The sequence below is a fragment of the Chlorocebus sabaeus genome, chromosome 15 (genome assembly GCF_047675955.1).
Source record: "Chlorocebus sabaeus isolate Y175 chromosome 15, mChlSab1.0.hap1, whole genome shotgun sequence".
NCBI classification, from domain to species: domain Eukaryota; kingdom Metazoa; phylum Chordata; class Mammalia; order Primates; family Cercopithecidae; genus Chlorocebus; species Chlorocebus sabaeus.
The window spans coordinates 18,433,415-18,452,224 of record NC_132918.1 but is presented as its reverse complement, the minus strand read 5'-3'; the positions used below and the strand labels follow the sequence as shown (position 1 = coordinate 18,452,224).

General features: G+C 39.6%; 1 protein-coding gene across 5 annotated transcripts in view; it reads right to left on the bottom strand.

The window, feature by feature from the left end:
• The window catches only part of TNIK (TRAF2 and NCK interacting kinase), a 395,124-nt gene that overhangs the window by 290,897 nt on the left and 85,417 nt on the right, over window positions 1-18,810 (bottom strand). For all 5 annotated transcript variants that reach the window (XM_007972103.3, XM_007972104.3, XM_007972105.3 and 2 more), the window contains one exon: window positions 15,430-15,495. In XM_007972103.3, coding sequence (XP_007970294.1) covers window positions 15,430-15,495 — 66 coding nt within the window. Of the gene's footprint in view, window positions 1-15,429; window positions 15,496-18,810 lie in introns of those variants that run through there.

Sequence of the window (18,810 nt, the reverse complement as noted above, 5' to 3'; positions counted from 1 at the left end):
ATTCATTACACATATGTAATATATATGTAGACATACACACCTTTGTATAGCTATCCTTTTTTGAAAAACTAATTTTCACACTAGGCACTTTTATTGCTTCTGCTCTAACCCAAATTGCTGATTGTAAAAAGGGGATTTCCTCCCCTATATTTACTTTGGAAACAGACACCAGCCACGGAGAAGTAGTTGAGTGCAACTGCCCACAGACTCACACTGAAATTTGAGCACCTGAGCTGGTCCACTACCTGAGCTGTATTCTTCAAAGAAATTTCAAAAGAAAACCTCCAGGACCTCAGTAGGCAGCTTGTGGCAGGACTCGGTGGGCACAAGACTAACAGCCTAGGAGTTCTGTGTCCTTACCCTTGGGCTTCCTGAGAAGCAAGATCCTGAGTCAGATGCTGAAATCTTATTATAAGCATAATCCCAATTAATCTCCAGAGTCAATTGTTAGAAATGCAAAGATACTCCCTAGAGACTGTTGCACAGACTAAGGAGTTTCTTCAACACTGAGAATGTAGACTAAGACTGCTGAGGGAGAAATAATTTAAGCAGTGATTGGGCTGTGAAAGAAAACATTGTCAATACCTATCTTACTTTTAGCTACTCACAAATATATAGATTCCAGCGAGAGTTAACACCGTGATGCACAGTTTTTGGGCCAAATTTCATAGAGCACATCTGACCATGGTATTACTCATCAACTTAATCAGATATCCATAAATCTCCTATGCTTCTAGACTAGAAAACAATACTCAAAGAGTGCTCTGTTTTCGATGTTGCTATTCTGTTTCGGGTTCTGTTAGCAGACTTTTTTTGTTTTTGTCTTTTCTGTCTTGTGTTTTCCCCCATCCCCTATGAACACTGGATTCTTGGTCACACCTTAATTTGTGACTATTTACTCAGCTGATTAACTGAAGGCATTCGTCTCATTCAAGCAAGTCTTGTTCTGGGCAACAAATAAACTGGAACCGCAAGGACAGAGCAGCCATGGCTCCATATTAATCATCTGCTCATCCCATTTCCCCATCCTACAGCAGACCATGAAAGCTGGGGTTGCCTCAGAGGGGTTGGCTTCAGGCACCTCCTCCCTGAAGCACTCTCAGAGGGGCATATTCATGTGGAGGAGGAGGGAGGCTTGGTGATTGGCTTCTGTGATAGGTTTCTTGAGGGAATGGAAAGGTTTTGAATTTCTGAAGTATTTGAAGTATCTCTTCATAAGTGCACAAGTGGGTACAAAATGGTAGAACAAAATGTACTAAACATTTAGGCCACAAAACATTCATTTTCTCCAGCTGAAATCACCAAAAGTGTTAGCTGGGGGGAAATCAGAATCTGCCTAATTTGCAACTTCTTTGAAGAGAATATACAATCAGCTTTGCCTCCACCCAAAGAAGAGGACACACTGTCCTGTGTTTTCACTTTCACTGTTTTGACAGAGAAAGAATGAGATAACTCTGGGTAAAACTTGTCATGAAAGTGTCTGACAGAGGCATCTCTAGCGTTCCTGGGTTGCTGGTGTTACATATCTAAAACCTGTAAGGAAAAAAGTGAATAATGTGATCCTTAACAGAAACAGAAATGGGGAGTCACAGGTATTCCTAACTTGCACTCATCCAAATTATCCAAGAGATTACATCTTGATATTGTAGCCAGATCATCCTCCTCTACAATACCCAGAAATTCTTCCTTTCCATCCTCTATTTCACTGTCTCTCCCCACCCTCAACCCCAAACACACAAACCTAGGCATCCTTGCAAAGGAGGAAATACAAAAGCAAAGAGTAAGCAACTTGCTACAATGCCATACCAGGTTACAGGTAACTGGCCTTCCCTCTGCTTGGAATAGAGGAAAAGTACAAATTATGCACCTGGCAAATATTTGCATGGTCTCCAGAGCAGTAAGATTCATCCATTTGCTCACAAAAGCACACAACTGAAGCTGAGAGAATAAATCAATTCAATTCATTTCAACAAACATTTATCAAGCTCCAGTCTGATTGTAGAGTTTTTCTGGGGGAAAAAAAAAATCATCATGCACCTGGCTATTGAAGCTGATTTTTTGAAGAAGTCTAGAAATTTCCTCCTCCTCTCTGAGAAGAGGCAACCAACTCCCTTAAATAATCAACACAGCTGTATTTTAGATTGTAAAATGTAATTAGCCCAAGGTATGCTGCTTCCTTTTTTGTAGGTGGAAAAGAATCCACTTATCTTTCTGCGAAAATACAATTGTGTTTGTTGTATAAAAACAGAGTGTCCCCATTTACTAAGAAATCAATGAGTAATCAGCAAGCCATGAATCACCCCGAGTATTTTCGCTATAAAGATGAGAAGCACTATATATTGAGACAGGCTATGGCATCGCTGCTCTACATTGTAAATTCAGACTTATCAAGAAGCTACTTAAAATATTCTAAACATGCAAGGGAAGGGCAGGGCAAAACCAATCTTTGCCAAACATTTAAGGAGATGTTATACCCAAATCTCCTCCTGGGAAACTTCTGAGTGGAGCTAAGATAATGTAGGCGACTTGATCAGGAGTCATGCTCTACTACTTACCCGGGGGCTTCAAGGGAAGTCATTTGTAAACTCAGACCTCAATTTCTCTCCTTTAAGACAGGGTTAATTGTACCTCTTCTACCTAACTTATGGGGTTACTGTGAAGGTCAAATGAAATAATGAATATGAAGGTTTTATGAAAATCATTCTGTTTTATGTTTTATGATTGACATCAGTGATTTCAATGTTTAACTCTACAGTCCCAAAGACATGGTAGAGGATGGAAAACAACCTCCAAAAACCCACCTCTGATATCAAAAGTGTGCAATGGGCTATTTAAAAGTTCAGATGAGCTGTGGTTCTTTGTGCTTAGCCACAAAAACAGCCTTAGAATCATAAAGCCAGTTTTAAAAAGAAGGGAAAACAATTTTTTCTTTGTCCTATTCTCTTCTGTCATATTAGATGGTAGGCCAATACTGTTTTTACTTATCAGGTATCAAACTGCTCTTGGCTACTAAATATTATATTTTGTGTCAGTCTCCTTAATTTATATGCTCAAACAGTTGAGATGAAGCAAACCTAAACATATCTCACTGCGTTAGGACATTCCAAACTCAGCAGAACATAGAATATTTTTTTATTTTTTTTTTATTTTTTTTATTTTTTGAGACAGAGTCTCCCTCTGTGGCCTAGGCTGGAGTGCAGTGGCACGATCTCAGCTCATTGCAACCTCCACCTTCCGGGTTCAAGTGATTCTTCTGCCTCAGTCTCCCGAGTAGCTGGGATTACAGGCCCAGACCACCACACCCAGCTAATTTTTGTATTTTTAGTAAAGACAGTGTTTTGCCCCGTTGGCCAGGCTGGTCTCAAACTGCTGATCTGCCTGCCTTGGCCTCTGTACTTTTTTTTTTTTTTGGTACATATTTGTAACCACCTACTCTATACTGGTACTAGAGAAACAGTAAGGTAATGTCCCTGACTCAACGAGCTCAGTTTGGAGTAGGAGACAGCCAGACAGAGGATTACAAACAGGTCAGAGTACTGAGAGAAGAGGCAGCTTCGGAAGGCCATCAAACCCCACTGGGCAGGGTGCTGCCTGAACAAAGTGTTAAGGATATAGTATGGTTGCTAGCCAACAGGGGGTGGGGAAGGGCACAGCACAGATAAACAGACACTGTGTGCAGTGTGCACAAATGCCCCGCAATGCACTACCATAGGTGGACACAGTGCGAATCAGGATGGGCTGTAGATGAGGCTGGAGTGGGAGGCAGGGGTCATGTCATAGGGACCTGTGACTGGGAATGTAGAACTGTGCTCCCTGGAGCTCCAAGTGTGGGGCTAGTCTGTGGAGGGAGGTAGAGGAGCCTCAGGGGAGTTTTGGCAAAGGGATGGCTCCATGAGGTAGATCCTAACTATCCTCCATCCAGAACATTCTGTTATTGTGTGAAATACCGGAGTTTCCTGTGGGGGAAAAATGTTTTGCCGCTTTAAAAAATAGTTGATACATTTAAGGTAAAGAGAAATCTCATTTGTAAAATGGTAATAAAAATAACCACAGTCCAGACATTTTAATACAGAAAATGTATCAGTCTGTTCCCACACTGCTAATAAAGACATACCTGAGACTGGGTAATTTATAAAGGAAAGAGGTTTAATTGACTCACAGTTCCACATGGCTGGGGAGGCCTCACACTCATGGCTGGAAGTGAATGAGGAGCAAAGTCACATCTTACATGGTACAGACAAGAGCGCTTGTGTCGGGCAACTCCCATTTCTAAAATCATCAGATCTCTTGAGACTTATTCACTACACGAGAACAGTGTGAGGGAAACTGCCCCCATGATTCAGTTATCTCCACCTGGTCCCACCCTTCACATGTGGGGATTATTACAATTCAAGGTGAGATTTGGGTGGCGGCACAGCCAAACCATATCAGAAAACATACACAATATTCTTTAGAATTCATACAAAATGCTTGTATATTTTTTGTGGACTTCTACCTCAGAAGGGTCATTTTATTTAGATATAAACAGGGTAGAAAAATCAAGGGCTTCAGCTGGTTTCAGCTTCCTAGAACAAGATGCAGCCGTGCAGGTGCTGAGTGGTCAGCCACCTGCAGATAATAAAGTGGGCTGTTGGTGAGTTACCTTGAGGAATGCCAACATAAGGACAGACAGACATGCAGACCCATTTCAGGCTTGTTGCAGATCCAGTGTTGCAGGACATGACCCAGGAAACCACCACCTCTATAATTAAGTTTACTAACAGTATTTTTTAAAACCGAGATCAGGGCATGGGGTGGAATAGGGAATAGTAGGGCGTGGGGAGTTAATATTTAACGGGTTCAGGGTTTCAGCTGAGGATGACGAAGAAGTTCTGGAGATGGGTAGTGGTGAGGGTTGCACAACAGTGTCAATGTACTTAATGCTGCTGAATTGTATGCTCACTTAAAATGGCTAAGGGGGAAATGACAGTACGTACATTCTACGATAAGAGAAAGAGGTACCACTAAAAAGATTTCCGGTAAGATAAATTCAGTTAGGAGCCTCATACCACCTCCCTGAATATGATGCACAGATCAAAACTGAATTTCTCAAGCAATACTTGAAGTATCAACTCGAAGATGTTAAACAGTAACGGGCAAGTTATCTAAAACAAGAAGTCACCTTCTCCTTAAAGGAGACTGAGTTCTTCACATATTGAGTTCCTAACTCTTCTCTGCTGTCCACAAAGATAATATGGTTATTATTATCATGATTTTTGTAGTAGGCATTTTGTAATTTATTTAGAAAAATGGTGTAACCAGCTGCTACACGTGTCCTTTCCTTTGCTGTAGAAAGGACACAGTAGTTCTGTGCTTCGCCTTGCAAGGTGAGCAACAGGACCAAGATCCGAAGCAATACCCAAGGCCGCTGCATCCAGCAGCAGAGGCTGTAATGACCCCATTCTCGACCCTCACCACCGACAAGGCTCCTATGCATTAGTAAGCATATATTTGCTTGCCAAACAGCAGATATTTCTTTTTGCATATGCAAAATATATAAGCAGATTTAATGAAATTATACTTAAGGTTAAACTACAGAGATAGGAAATATAATCTCCGTACCACAGTTAATTGGTTATTCTTTTTATTAAAGAGTCTCAAATGTTTCCCATGTACGAAATAGTTAAAAACCGTGCGGAGCCCTAAATTCTGTGCCTGTAATCCTGGCAGGGTTTCATTTTACAGGTTACAGATAACCCAGAATAGTAACTATTGATTGTTTAATTACTTGAAAGTGCTTTATAATCACCAAGTCATTAAGGGTGTTATGGATCTAAAAACTACAAGTCACGAGGGGGTTGTGCATCAAGTTATTTGGCAACTCATTGATAGAATATAAGATGGAATGAAAGTATTTTGGACTAAAGCATTCTAAATACTTCAAATCAAAATTGAGTACGAGTGCCAATCCATGTCCATCCCTAACAGAAAATCTCATCCTCTTCCCATCGCTATTAGAAAGTATATATCACCATTCATTGAGGCAGTGAGAACCTACTAAAACCTTGCAGCTCTGAATTAATGAGAGAATGGTATAAAATGTGCATGTGTTTACATCCTTCAACACAGAACTACACCAAGCGATGCCACCAGGCCAAATGGGTATCTTAATAATGTTAGGCATTCCGTATAAATCATTTTGCTAACGGTTTAGAATATTTCAGTTTTGTATTTGGAAAAGCACAGGCTGTAAGTGGATTCACAGAAGCAACTTGTAGAGGTTATCCAGACTAGTTCTCTACTTAGAATTAAAGGATGTCATATCCAGAAGGAACTCTGGAGACCCTCTGGCCGGACCTCTTCGTTATACATGAAACCAAGGCCCAGAAAAGCTAAATGACTTGCTTAAGCTCACACAGTTAATGAGTCTCAAGGCCAGGACTCAAGGCCAGAAGAGCCATCTGTCCATGTCTATCTTAAAGGCTTCCTAGCCCTACTTCACCTAAGGATATTGACCCTGGCCCAGGCCATCAACAGCAGTCAAGCCTTTGGCAACACTACCTCTCCCTAGAGTGCCTACTTAATTCCCCTTCCACACACATCTATTCATCTTTTTAGACTCCACTCAAGAGTCACCTCCTATATGAAGCCTTTCCTGGTCTTCCCACAGTCCCCACAGATTTGGCTCTGCTCTGTATACTCTTGCTGTGGTACATGGAATACAACATTGAAGTGATCGATTTTCATGTCTCTCCACCCAGAGACTTCAAACCCTTGGAGGGCAAGGACCATGCCACATGTTCATCTATAAACCCTGCCCTGAAGGCAATGCCAGACAGTTGTTAGATACTTATGAAGGCTGACACTGAATAAATGAATAAAGGTAAACAAAACCCCAAGACAGAGCTAAAAGGGGTAGACTCATCTCCAAAGGCAAAGATCCCCAAAAGAGCACTTAGACTACAGAGAGCCTCAGCCCAGCGGCTCCCTATCCTGGCTATGCATTACAAGCATCTGGGAAGGTCTGGAATAAAACCTCCCCCAGCCCCACATCAGACAAACTAAAATCAAATTTTTAAAGAAAGGCCCAATTATCTATAGTTTTGCAAAATTATCCAGATGATTTCTATAAAAAGTGAAGGCTGCAAACCACTAGTAGCAACAAGAAATCCCACACAGTCCCTGTATCAACTCTTGGTAGCAACTCTACAGGTTCAGCCACCTAGCAGAGAAATCAACACTTCCATACGGCATCCAGCACACAGGCACTCACAAAGGTCTTCCCTCCATGTTCACATGACAACCATCTAATTCATTACACTCAACAGATCATAGCACAAAGTGGCATGGTCTTCAGACAAATTAGATGCAAACAACTTAGGGATCTACGAGGATGAAAAATTCATCAAGCCAACATATTTCAAAGGTGAATGATTCTCCTACTTATTGGAAAATGGAAGTAAAATTGTTACCTTTAATTCTAGCAAAACTACAACTTAAGAATAGATAATAAAGCCTGATGATGAAGAAGAGAAATAACAACACAGGAATAAACTTCCCTGGACCCCAAGATAACAGAAATCTGCCACCTCCTATTGTAATGAATGACAATAGCAGTAATCAAACCTTATATGTACATAGGAATTTATATTTAACAAAATACTTTCATAGTCATTAATTGATTTCAACCTCACAATAGCTTCATGGGGCATATCATGAAAATTGTTTCTTTATATTCTAATTTTACAGATGAGAACAACTGAAGTTCCAAGTAGATCTATGGCAAGCTCAAAGCTAAGGCAAGTAAAGGGTAGAACCAAAACCATTTGACGGGTCCTTAATGTCTAAATGAGGTTCTTACTGCTCCACACCCCTTCACTAATCTCACAATAAAGACTCTCTCCTGAGACCTTATACTACCTGAAGAAGAAATACTGTTGCTTCTCCTCGAAAACTTGTGAAATATAAAATTATTCAGAAACCATTTTCACCCCACCAAAGTTCCACGGTGCTGCAACCGATTCCTGTTTCCTCTATTAATCTATCTTCTCTTTACACATTATTGAGAAATTGGCTTTTTTAAGCACTAAAGACCAAATATAATATCCAAGTGGCAATTATATCACCAAATACAATGTAAGAAGTATTGAAAATATATTAGGTTGGCACAAAAGTTACTGCCGTTTTTGCCATTAAAAGTAATACTGGTATTAGGTTGGTGCAAAAGTATTACAAGTAATGGCAAAAACCACAGTTATTTTTGTACCACCCTAATATTTAATGCAAATAATGCCATTCTAAGCATACATAAAAACCAGTAAATCAAGTGTAGAATGTGGAGCACAAAGACATGTGTTTCTAACTTCATTCCTCTATGAATGTTTCTTTTAGGGCATAAAATGTTCTATGAAAGCAAGACCATGGGAAGAACTGGCATATGTGTTTGGGAAGAGGAAAAGGTTATTGAGTGCCTACTATGTGTCAGGCACTGAGCTGAACGCTTCCACATATTAATGTTTTACACTTGAGTTTTCATTAACAGCGCTACTCTGTACTATTAGTAAAAGATAAAGAAATCCAGGCTCACAGGGTAAGTTGGTTATCTTCACACGATTGGAACAGAGCAAATCCAGACTCAGCAAAATCCAGCTCAGGCAGTCCTGTTCCAAAGTCCTTTTCATTATACTCTTTCCACTTATAAAAATGCTCAATTACACTCCCAGATACAGTGGAAATGCCAAGGCCTCTGAGCTTTTTCCAGACCCACATCTTGCCGCCCATTCAGGTCCCCACTCTGCCTGGACAGCATTAATTCCTAAATAGTCTATACTCTCACTGTCCCCACTTGCACCTCCATGTTAAGAGTGTTGCCATTCTATCTCATTTTTAAAGCAGTGGTTTTACCCCCACAGAAGACACTGGAAAATCTGGAGACATTTTCAGCTGCAACAACTTAGGGGTGCTGCTGCTTTGTAGTTGGATGAGGCCAGGGAGGCTGCTATATATCTTGCAATGCACAGTACAGCCCCTACAACAAAGAATCACCCAGCCCCGAATCTCAGGAGTGCTGAGAATGAGAAACCCTGCCTTAGAGTGAGAATGCGATTTAATAAATGTTCTTCCTCCCCAATAAAATGAGACCATAACCACCATGAGGAATAACTGAGACAATATACATAAAAACCTCTGGTGCACAGTGAGCGCTCAGTCCTAATTAGATAATCTGATTACACGCTTCTTAAGAGTAGGAACCTCCTCAGTTAGCTCTGTATTATTCCCATACAAAGCACAGGGCTTTTTTCATGGGCACTCAACAAATGTGAAAGAATGTATTCTTTATGTTAGAAATTCTTGATTAAAAAACAAACGCCACTATTATCTATAAAACACACCATTCACCCATACTCACTCCTTGCCAAACAGTAAGTGAATAGTACACGATTCATTGCAGCAGGCTATGAAAAGCTACAATGTATCCTGGGTAATGTTATAGAATCACCTCCACAAATAAACTATTAATAAACTTACTATTGAAATGTTTTATCTTATTTTAGCAGAAGGTTAATGAAGAGATTGCAATATACAGATACGAGAAAATCTCCATCCAACAGGCGGAGATTTTGCTATGTGAGGTCAGTTTTGACAATATTGATTCTCAGGTCTCGAGTTAAATTATTCAGCTGTAAACTGTCATCATAAGCATATCAAATAAAAACACTGAAAGTCAAATCTTTGAACAAGCCAAAACAGGTGGGTATCACATCTGAGGTCAAGATCTTTTGATTTTTGCTTTTCTTGGTTTATGTAAGTTTGAGTCAGCATGGAAATCCTAAAATAAATGATTGCAAAAACTGTTAGGATTAGCATTCACTCAAGTGACCCATAACAGGATAACATACAGTCACTTTTGCAGTTTCTGGAGGCGCAGTCCCAAGACCTTGAACAACAGAATGAGCATTTACACTTATTAAATGTTCACAGAGGATACTCCGGACCCACTGAATCAAAATTTCAGAAGTTGGAGCCTGGAAATCTACATTTTAATCCTTTCTCAAATATTCATTTTACATACTAAAGTTTGAGGACCTCTGCCAGGAGATGAAACCCCAGAAAACCGCTTTGCCTCATTTTGTAAATTTCTAGCATACTCTTCTTGCTTCTGCAGACTACTGGTAATTCATTAAACATAAGATCTACATCACCATCCCTTTACAAAAAAAATAGGCAGAGCATTTTGTTTATTGCTTTTGTGCAAATATATTTTTCTAAAGTACAAAAATTAATATTTTATGAAAATGCTAAAAAAAATTTTAAACTAGGAACCAATATACAAAGAATTATCAAGGAAAACATAGCTCAATTCTGGGCCCCACAAGTGTCAACATTTACTATGTGCCGGAGTAGGATAGCGTAATGGTCTACACAGACTAGGTCTCTGACTTTATTTTCCCTTGACTTATGTATTTAAATTGCTAAATACAGACATAAACAAGGAAGTAAGATAATTCAGAGAGTGGCAATACCATAAAAACAAGAAAACAGGTTAATGTAATAAAGAAAGTCTGTGGTAGAGGGAAGCAGAGGCAGTGGCTGGCTGTAGTAGACGCAGGGATGAAAAGTGGCTTCCTTGAGAACGTAACATTTGAGCTGAGACCTGAAGGGGAAGGAGCCTGCCATGAGAGGGCTGGGGGAAAACTGTTCTAAGTAAAGGGAACTATAACTATAAAGACTCTGAAGTGAGAACAAGGTGCTCATTCTAACAGAAATTAAATTATATATTCAAAAAGTTTTATGGAATATAAAACTATTTACAAGCATAAAACATGACTTTTAGTAATAGAACAGTTCCAGCGCAGAAGCAGGGATAATGAAGGGCCTCAGGTCTATGCCACAAGAATGAATCAAGCAGCTGAGGCTACACTGCCTGGACAACAGGAGACATAAGCATATGTTTGGAGGAAGAAGGGAGAAATCTTCACATATCAAAAGGACTACATTCTTTTTTTTTTTTTTTTTTTTTTTTTTTTTGAGATGGAGTTTCCCTCTTCTTGCCCAGGCTGGAGTGCAATGGTGGGATCTCAGCTCACTACAACCTCCACCTCCCTGGTTCAAGCGATTCTCCTGCCTCAGCCTCCCGAGTAGCTGGGATTACAGGCATGTGCCACCATGCCCGGCTAATTTTGTATTTTGGGTAGACACGGGGTTTTTCCATGTTGGTCAGGCCGGTCTCAAACTCCTGACCTCAGGTGATCTGCCCGCCTCAGCCTCCCAAAGTGCTGGGATTACAGGTGTGAGCCACCATGCCCGGCCCAAAAGGTCTACATTCTTGTGAAAGAATATTTAATTTTAAATTTTAAATAGCTCTAGAGGTATGAAATGGGGTTTTAATGGTAAACATTTTAGAGAGGCAGGATCTCAGCACAATGTGAGAACATTCAAAGGAACTGCAGGAAAATGAACTGACAGAAAAGTAATGAGTTCCACATGACTGGAGGTGATCAAGGATGGGCTGGACAGCCAGCTGGCAGAGGAGAACTCAGAATGAGGACTATGAAGACTCTCATAGCCCACTGGAAATATACACACTCACAGCATCTCTCTCTCATAAGCACTATAGCCACCACAATGGCCTCCCTATCTTGCACTTTACAACCTTAAGAAGCATTGAAAAGAAATATGAGAAATACTTAGGAATCCTTCATATTCCTAATTCACATTATCACCCTGGGATAAAATATGTCTTCATCTCCATAATAACCAATCTATATTCAAAAGGGCAAATTAGGAGACAGGATAGACCAACATTTATTTAAAACCTGTGGCTAATTTGTAGTGGTATCTTACCAGTAAACATTAAACAATTATTTCAATTTATTAAAAGAATTACTCTATTTTAACAAAAATGTGTCCAGATTCCATTAGGTTCCCAATAGGTGGCATGACGATAAACAGCCAAGACCTTTAGTAAATGGGTATGTCGTCTTTTGTTGGTTTATTTTTTAATGCAGCCATGAGCAGAAGGAGATGGTTTCCTCATTAAAAGTCCTGAGGGTGAATTACTATTCTTTATTATTTACCTATGCTCCTCAGTGAATAAAAGCAAAAAACAGACACTGAATCACTACTTGATTACCTAGGACCAAAATACTAAAGATAAACAAATCTAACTTTGCCCAAAACAGGAATAAGCTAGAATTGGGAGTAAGACTAGAAGCAACTTTGAAAAACTAAACATTTTTAAATGGCTTTTATATAAAATATTTATATTTTTACATCTAGATGTACCTGACTCACATGCAGATACATTTCAAGAGGTATTCTCTGAATACCTACATATACTTTTTATTATATTAAGTACGTTTCTTTAAAACTACCTGTAAACAAAATTATGACACTCTTAGGGCAGCTTATAAAAAAGTAACTTAAAATAATTTTCCCATAAAATAAAGGTTATGTCCATAGACTTATTCGTAAAATTATACCTGACTTTATGAAAACCAGGAATACCAAAAGAGAGACTTTAAAAATTAAAATCAAAGGCTTAGCATTTGATATGGTTTGGCTGTGCCCCCAACCAAATTTCATCTTGAATTGTAGTTCCCATAATCCCCGTGTGTTACGGGAGAGACCAGGTGGAGATAATTGAATCACGGAGGCGGTTCCCCCCATCCTGTTCTCATGATAGTGAGTTAATTCTCATGAGAGCTGGTGGTTTTATAAGGGGCTTCCCCTTCACTGGGTACTGATTCTCTCTCCTGCCACCCTGTGAAGAGGTGCCTTCCGCCAAGATTGTAAGTTTCCTGAGGCCTCCTCAGCCATGCAGAACTGTGAGTCAATTAAACCTCTACCCGTTATAAATTACCCAGTCTCAAGTATTTCTTCATAGCGTCGTGAGAACAGACTAATAAGTATTTAACATAAAGAAAATACTTATATGATTTTATGTATAAAGGCCTCCTCCTAGAGCTACAACATTTCTATTTATACCTATAGTTTAGAAATATACATATTCCATAAAAGTTGTATAATCTATAGTGCAAACAATCACTTTTTAATGTAATTTACTTTAGGCTCACATATCTTTTAGCTCATATTTTGCTATTTTATTAAACTTTAATCTTTTAGAACTCAGAATGACAGCAGGACTGGATTAGTGGCCTCAGGAAACACAGGGTCTGTTCATGAGCAGTGCCACCTAACATCATCTGGTTGCCTAGAAACCAAACCCTTAACTAGGCAGGGAGTTATAATTCTTTAAGTAAATCATCACAAGACCCCAAAGCATTTCTTTTTTTTTTTTTTTTTTTTTTTCTTTGAGACACGGTCTCACTCTTTCGCCCAGACTAGAGTACAATGGCAAGATCTCGACTCACTACAACTTCTGCCTCCTAGGCTCAAGATATTCTCCTGCCTCAGTCTCTTGAGTAGCTGAGATTACAGGCGCGTGCCACTACCACCTGGCTAATTTTTGTATTTTTAGTAGAGACGGGGTTTCATCATGTTGGCCTTGAGCTCTGAGCTCAAATGATCCACCTGCCCTGGTCTCCCTAAGTGCTGGGATTACAGGTGTGAGCCACTGCACCTGGCCAGGCCCCAAAGCATTTCTAACTACATTCTCATTTGACTAATACACAGAAAAGCTGTGGTGGTTACAAAACAATGAAAACAATGGCACTGGTAAGAGACCAAATCTCCTGTCCCAAAGTTCACTGCATTCACCATGACCATTCTTTGCAGAATCTCCCTTAGCTTGGAAGGTGCCATAGTACTGTATCAACCACCAAGAGAACAGAATCCTGTAGAATAATAATGTTGACAACCTAGCTGCTAAATATATTCCCTCTCTAAAAAGATCTGAGACCTCTTGCCATTTGTTTCCTTGCCTTTTTCAAATAACAAGAAATTATGGAAAATTCTGGATTTTCCAAATATTCTCATCCTTAATTGAATCTCTTGGTATCTCCTCTTATAAGAGTGCAGAGTTTCACCTCTTGAATTAGTGTACCAAGCTGTGAACTGTCTCCCAAATGCATATCCTATGGGTGGGAAACATAATGAAATGGAAAGGCTCTAAGAAATGGCACCATAAAACCAACACCATTCTACAGAGTTGCTCCTTCATATTGACAGCAAATCAGAAGTAATTTTCTACCTAAGTCAGATCTTCATTCATTAGTTACTTCACAAGTTCAATCCAGTTTCTCAAACACAGTAACACAATCTTCCAACCTAATTATCTTCATTGCAAGTATTTAAAAGCTTTGCTGAGACACATTTCTTCCTGTGTCAGACAGGATCAACGTCAAGTGAGCAGGTTGGGTAGACTACATTCTGTCTAATGGTAAAATGTGGACAATTTAGGAAATAATCGTTTCTTGCAAGGGAGAAATTTCCTCCTGGACACCAAGGGAAACCTCTGGTAAATAAACATATAAATGTGTATCCACTTACAATTGTACTTTAAAAAACAGAATGTCAAGAATACCCTATAAATAATACTTCTGAAATTCTGCAGAACTGAAAATATTACAACCTGAATGATTTCTATAATAAATTTAATTAACTGAGAAAAGTTTAGGGCTCAGCAGGAATTTTTAAAAATAGAACACGAGATAATTTGTAATGGAAATGCCATCCCATATCGCTGCCACTAGGGAAAATGATGGATATTTCCCTATAAATCATCATGAGGAAACAGTTGGTTTGTTTTGATGGCATTTCAATAGCTCATTCAACAAAACCCCAAAAGTTTTAGTCCAAAAACAGTTCACTTTCATTTTTTTTGACAATCAGAAAAGGAATCAACTCACATTTTCAACCAACCATTCTTTTGTAGATTATACTTGGGGAAAATACCTTTTAAAAACACTTTTTGAGTGAATTTGTAAGCAAAAATTAGTAAACAGACAAGCAAGACTTATTCCATAGCTCCGTCTCAACTCAAGTTTAACTTTTAATTATTTCCTAAAATTCGTCGCTGCTATTAAGCTTTTGCTTTGTGAGGTAACCAAGTTTTCTTCCAACACTGTTCACTCAACTCATTTAATTCATGCCCTAGGCCAATAACACATCTACTTTTCCAGCTGCAATAGTTTAATAGCTTAAATTTCTAAAGTAGATGGCATTCTTTTCTCTTTCAAAAACCAGTTCTGGCAGTGATTAAAGTAAAGGAAACTGAACGCTTGAAGAGCTTCAAATAAGTGGCATCAGAATTCATGTGTCACATATAAACACAGTCATATATAATGAAGGGAAATACCCAAATCACAGAATCCAGTTTAGACAACATAACCACATATATATTTTAAAAGATGGCGAGTCAATCAACAAGTATATTAATTATTTTTAAATTTGTTAGGAGCCATTTATGAGCAAGTATAGATAGCACTGCAATTCGCCATTCATGAACTGAAACCATACATAAGCCACACACAGACTCAATGTACTTACCTTATAAACTTGCCCGTATGTTCCATTTCCAACAAGTTCCACCAATTCAAAGATCCCTGCGGGGTCCTGAAAGAAAATAAACAATAAAAATTCAAACAATATTCCAGGCATCGCCTTAATCAAAAGCAAATACTTACCTAAATTAAGCAAATAAATAACAACTTTAGCTTAGGGGGCTCTCATGTGTTAACATTTAATACTATCAAAATTTTAAAATTTAAGTCAGCTGCAGCTATGAAATTAGCCAAGTTCCATTTTCTTTCCATTTTACATTACTATGAAATGTGTTTAAATCAGGCAAAAGGAGATGCTTTTTCAAGTGAAATAATAAAAAAGAATTAACACATTTCTCACTGTCAAATGGAAACACACTTGCAGGAGCTACATCGAGATAAAAAGTGAAAGACTCATCATCCCGAGAAGGTTCTAATGTTCTAGGATGTTTCTCTCTGAAATACCTGAGCTGTTCATTGTGTTGAGTGAGCCCTGGTAGTTAAGAATGATGTTCCTGCATTGTGGGGCAATCTTACCTACGGCAGTCAACAGTTTCCAAGGGAAAATAGAGTCAACTTAACTACCTCTCTCAGAAAGATTTTCTTTGGATTCATCTCTCTTCTGTAATACTGCTTCTACAAAATATACTTTTGAGGATAGCCTCCAGTTCCTGTAGTACCTGCTGAGTAACTGCAGGATTTAGAATGCAAACTAAATTGGAGAATTATTCAAGTTCTTACCACCAATCAGTTGTCTACTAACCTCGGGAGTCAGCTAAATGTTACAGTGTTCAATAAATATCCAATAATTACTGCTATTATAACTGAATTAGTATTCCAAAGAAGTTGAAAAGAAAAATCAAAGCCTATAAAATTCTATTCAGAGGCAGAAATTGACTTTTACCCCTTACTGATTCCTAACTGGACAGAAATTGCTTCTTTAAAGGCATAAATCTAGGAGCCACAAACTTAAATGTCTGCAGAGGCCAGGCCAGTAACATAAACAAGTAAAGTCCAGTTGGGGCCTGTGGCAAACTGAGCAACCCCAGCCTCTTTGAGGGAGGTAGGATGTGGTGGGGTGGAGTGGGGTGGGGTGGACTTTACCTAGTTGGAGCCAATTGTTGTCTTGTCAACATATTAGCACAATATTGCCAGGTCTAAAGATTTTTCAAGAGAAACTGAACATTGCATTTAATGTGAGATCTCCTATTTTTTAACTGTTAGGCATTTAATTTAAAAAATATTCTTAGGAACAAATAAAAATAGACTGCGCTTTTGGCCTATCTCTACCGGACACTTACATGAGAGCAATGCCATATATTATTACAATGGGTAGCTGAGAGGCAGGCAGGGAACAGCCTGAACTTCAGATTCAGACAGACCTGGGGGTTAAATACCAGCTGTGCCTCGACTAGCTATGTGATCCTAGGAGACCCCGCGAGAGCAACATATTGTCTGGGCCTGCAGGGATGACATCTACCTAGTCATGCTCTTGTGAAGAATAAGTGTGGGCTTTGCACAATGCCTTGCACGTAGTCAGAAATCTATTAATACCTAATAGTAATCACTTTTAAGCTGAGAAATTCCACACCACCAGCAGGATTTAATGGGGGAAGGGGAAAATGAGTTTCTCTGCTATTCTGGGGAAAGGGAAAAATGAGTTTGATCTGACAAGTCAGGATGCTTTAAAGTCCAGCCAGTGGTAAATCAAATTCAAGAAAAGCCCCTGGGTAGGTGCCTTCAAAGATTCCACACAGAGAACAAATAAAAACAAAAATAAAAAGCAAACAAAGCACCCAACAGATTAAACACTTAGTCACTGAGAAAGATTGGAATTAGCACTACATTACCCACTCTTACGAAGCCAGAAAGGCAAGAAACCACACTCCATGCTCATGTCCTGAAAACTCCAGAAGTCCAGAAGTTCCAGTTATGCCCCACCTGGTCTGGGAGGTGTGGTTCCAGACAGAACCACAAAACTGGAAAACACTGTTAAGGGACTAGAGCTCTGAGTCGACCAACACCCCACAGCTAAAAGACACTGTCAAGGCCACCTGGGAGGCCTCAGGATAGGAAAGAAAAGTTCTGTTGGTTAAACTACTAGGCCATTAGAGCAGCAGGTTTTATTACAAACGGAATTAGAAAGAAATGAGGAAAAGAAAAAAAAAGCCCATAAATGGTGGCAGCTGCTGTTTGTTTCTAAGCTGTGCTTCCCAGTAGTTTGTTTGCTTGGTGGTGTTTCTGCAACATATTTGGAGAGAAGTTCTACATTTGCTTGAAATATCTCAATTGTGTTTTCAACATTCGTTTTTCTTGACTAAAAAAAAAAAATAACAAAAAGAGAAGAGATACAGGACAGTGATGAATGGCTGCCTCAAGGAACCTGGGAATCAAATAGGGATGTAAGACGAGGGCAGGAGCACAAACAGGTGCAGAGCAGGGATCAGCTTCTACACCCAGGGGTCACTCACCTCAGGGTACCTTCTCAGAGCTGGGGTTAGTAGGTAGGTCTCAGGAGGATCTAGACAGCTGACTTGTGAGGCTCTTTTCTCTCCCTGAATAAGCTATTCTTGGGTATGTGTCACAACCAATCAAAACCAAGGAGGCTCAATGCTGAGCCTTTAGTTCAAACTGCTAGGAGAAGGTTTTTGCTGGACACATCCAAGGGTCTCTGAAGCAAAGTTCAGAGGAACTAAAGAGTTCCACTGGCAACTGGCCTTGCATGGGCAACCAAACTGGAAAGAATCATATCAGATGGGTTCCCCAGGAATAAACTCCGAGACTCCCTGAGATTTACACTGTGTGAGTTTATTGGGGTATGCCTCAGAATCAACACCTGCCGGGGAGGAAAGGAAGAACTGGACTGAGCCGAAGGAAGAGCTGAACTGAAATGTAGTCGTAACAAAAACTTCATCTGATCCATGGGAGCGCTGGAGCTACAATAGCCCTTCAGAATTATCCTACCTGGAAGCATCAGGCCTTTGAATCCCACCTCCATTGACTCGTCATTGCATGTAGGCTGCCCCCCAATACCCATCCCAGAGGTAACAATCTTAGGTAAAGTGACACTGTTCAGCTGAGGACATTTTCAGGTGAAAGTCATCCCTAGCTACCTACACTCCTAGCAGGTGGACAATTGAGTGCCCCAGCAGTGGAGAACTGAAGCTCTGTGTGACATACCACAACATACACTACAAGCATCATGGCTAGAAATGAGGACCAGTTTGGAATTAAGAGAAGTCTATAAGCATCTACAGTCTACAGTATCCTGAGAGAAACAAAGCAAAATAGCATTAAGAGTCACGGTATTTGCAAGAAGGGGACTCTTTGAAACCCTAGACATAGAAATCAGAGGTATTATTCAGTGACACCTCAGTACTGACACTAG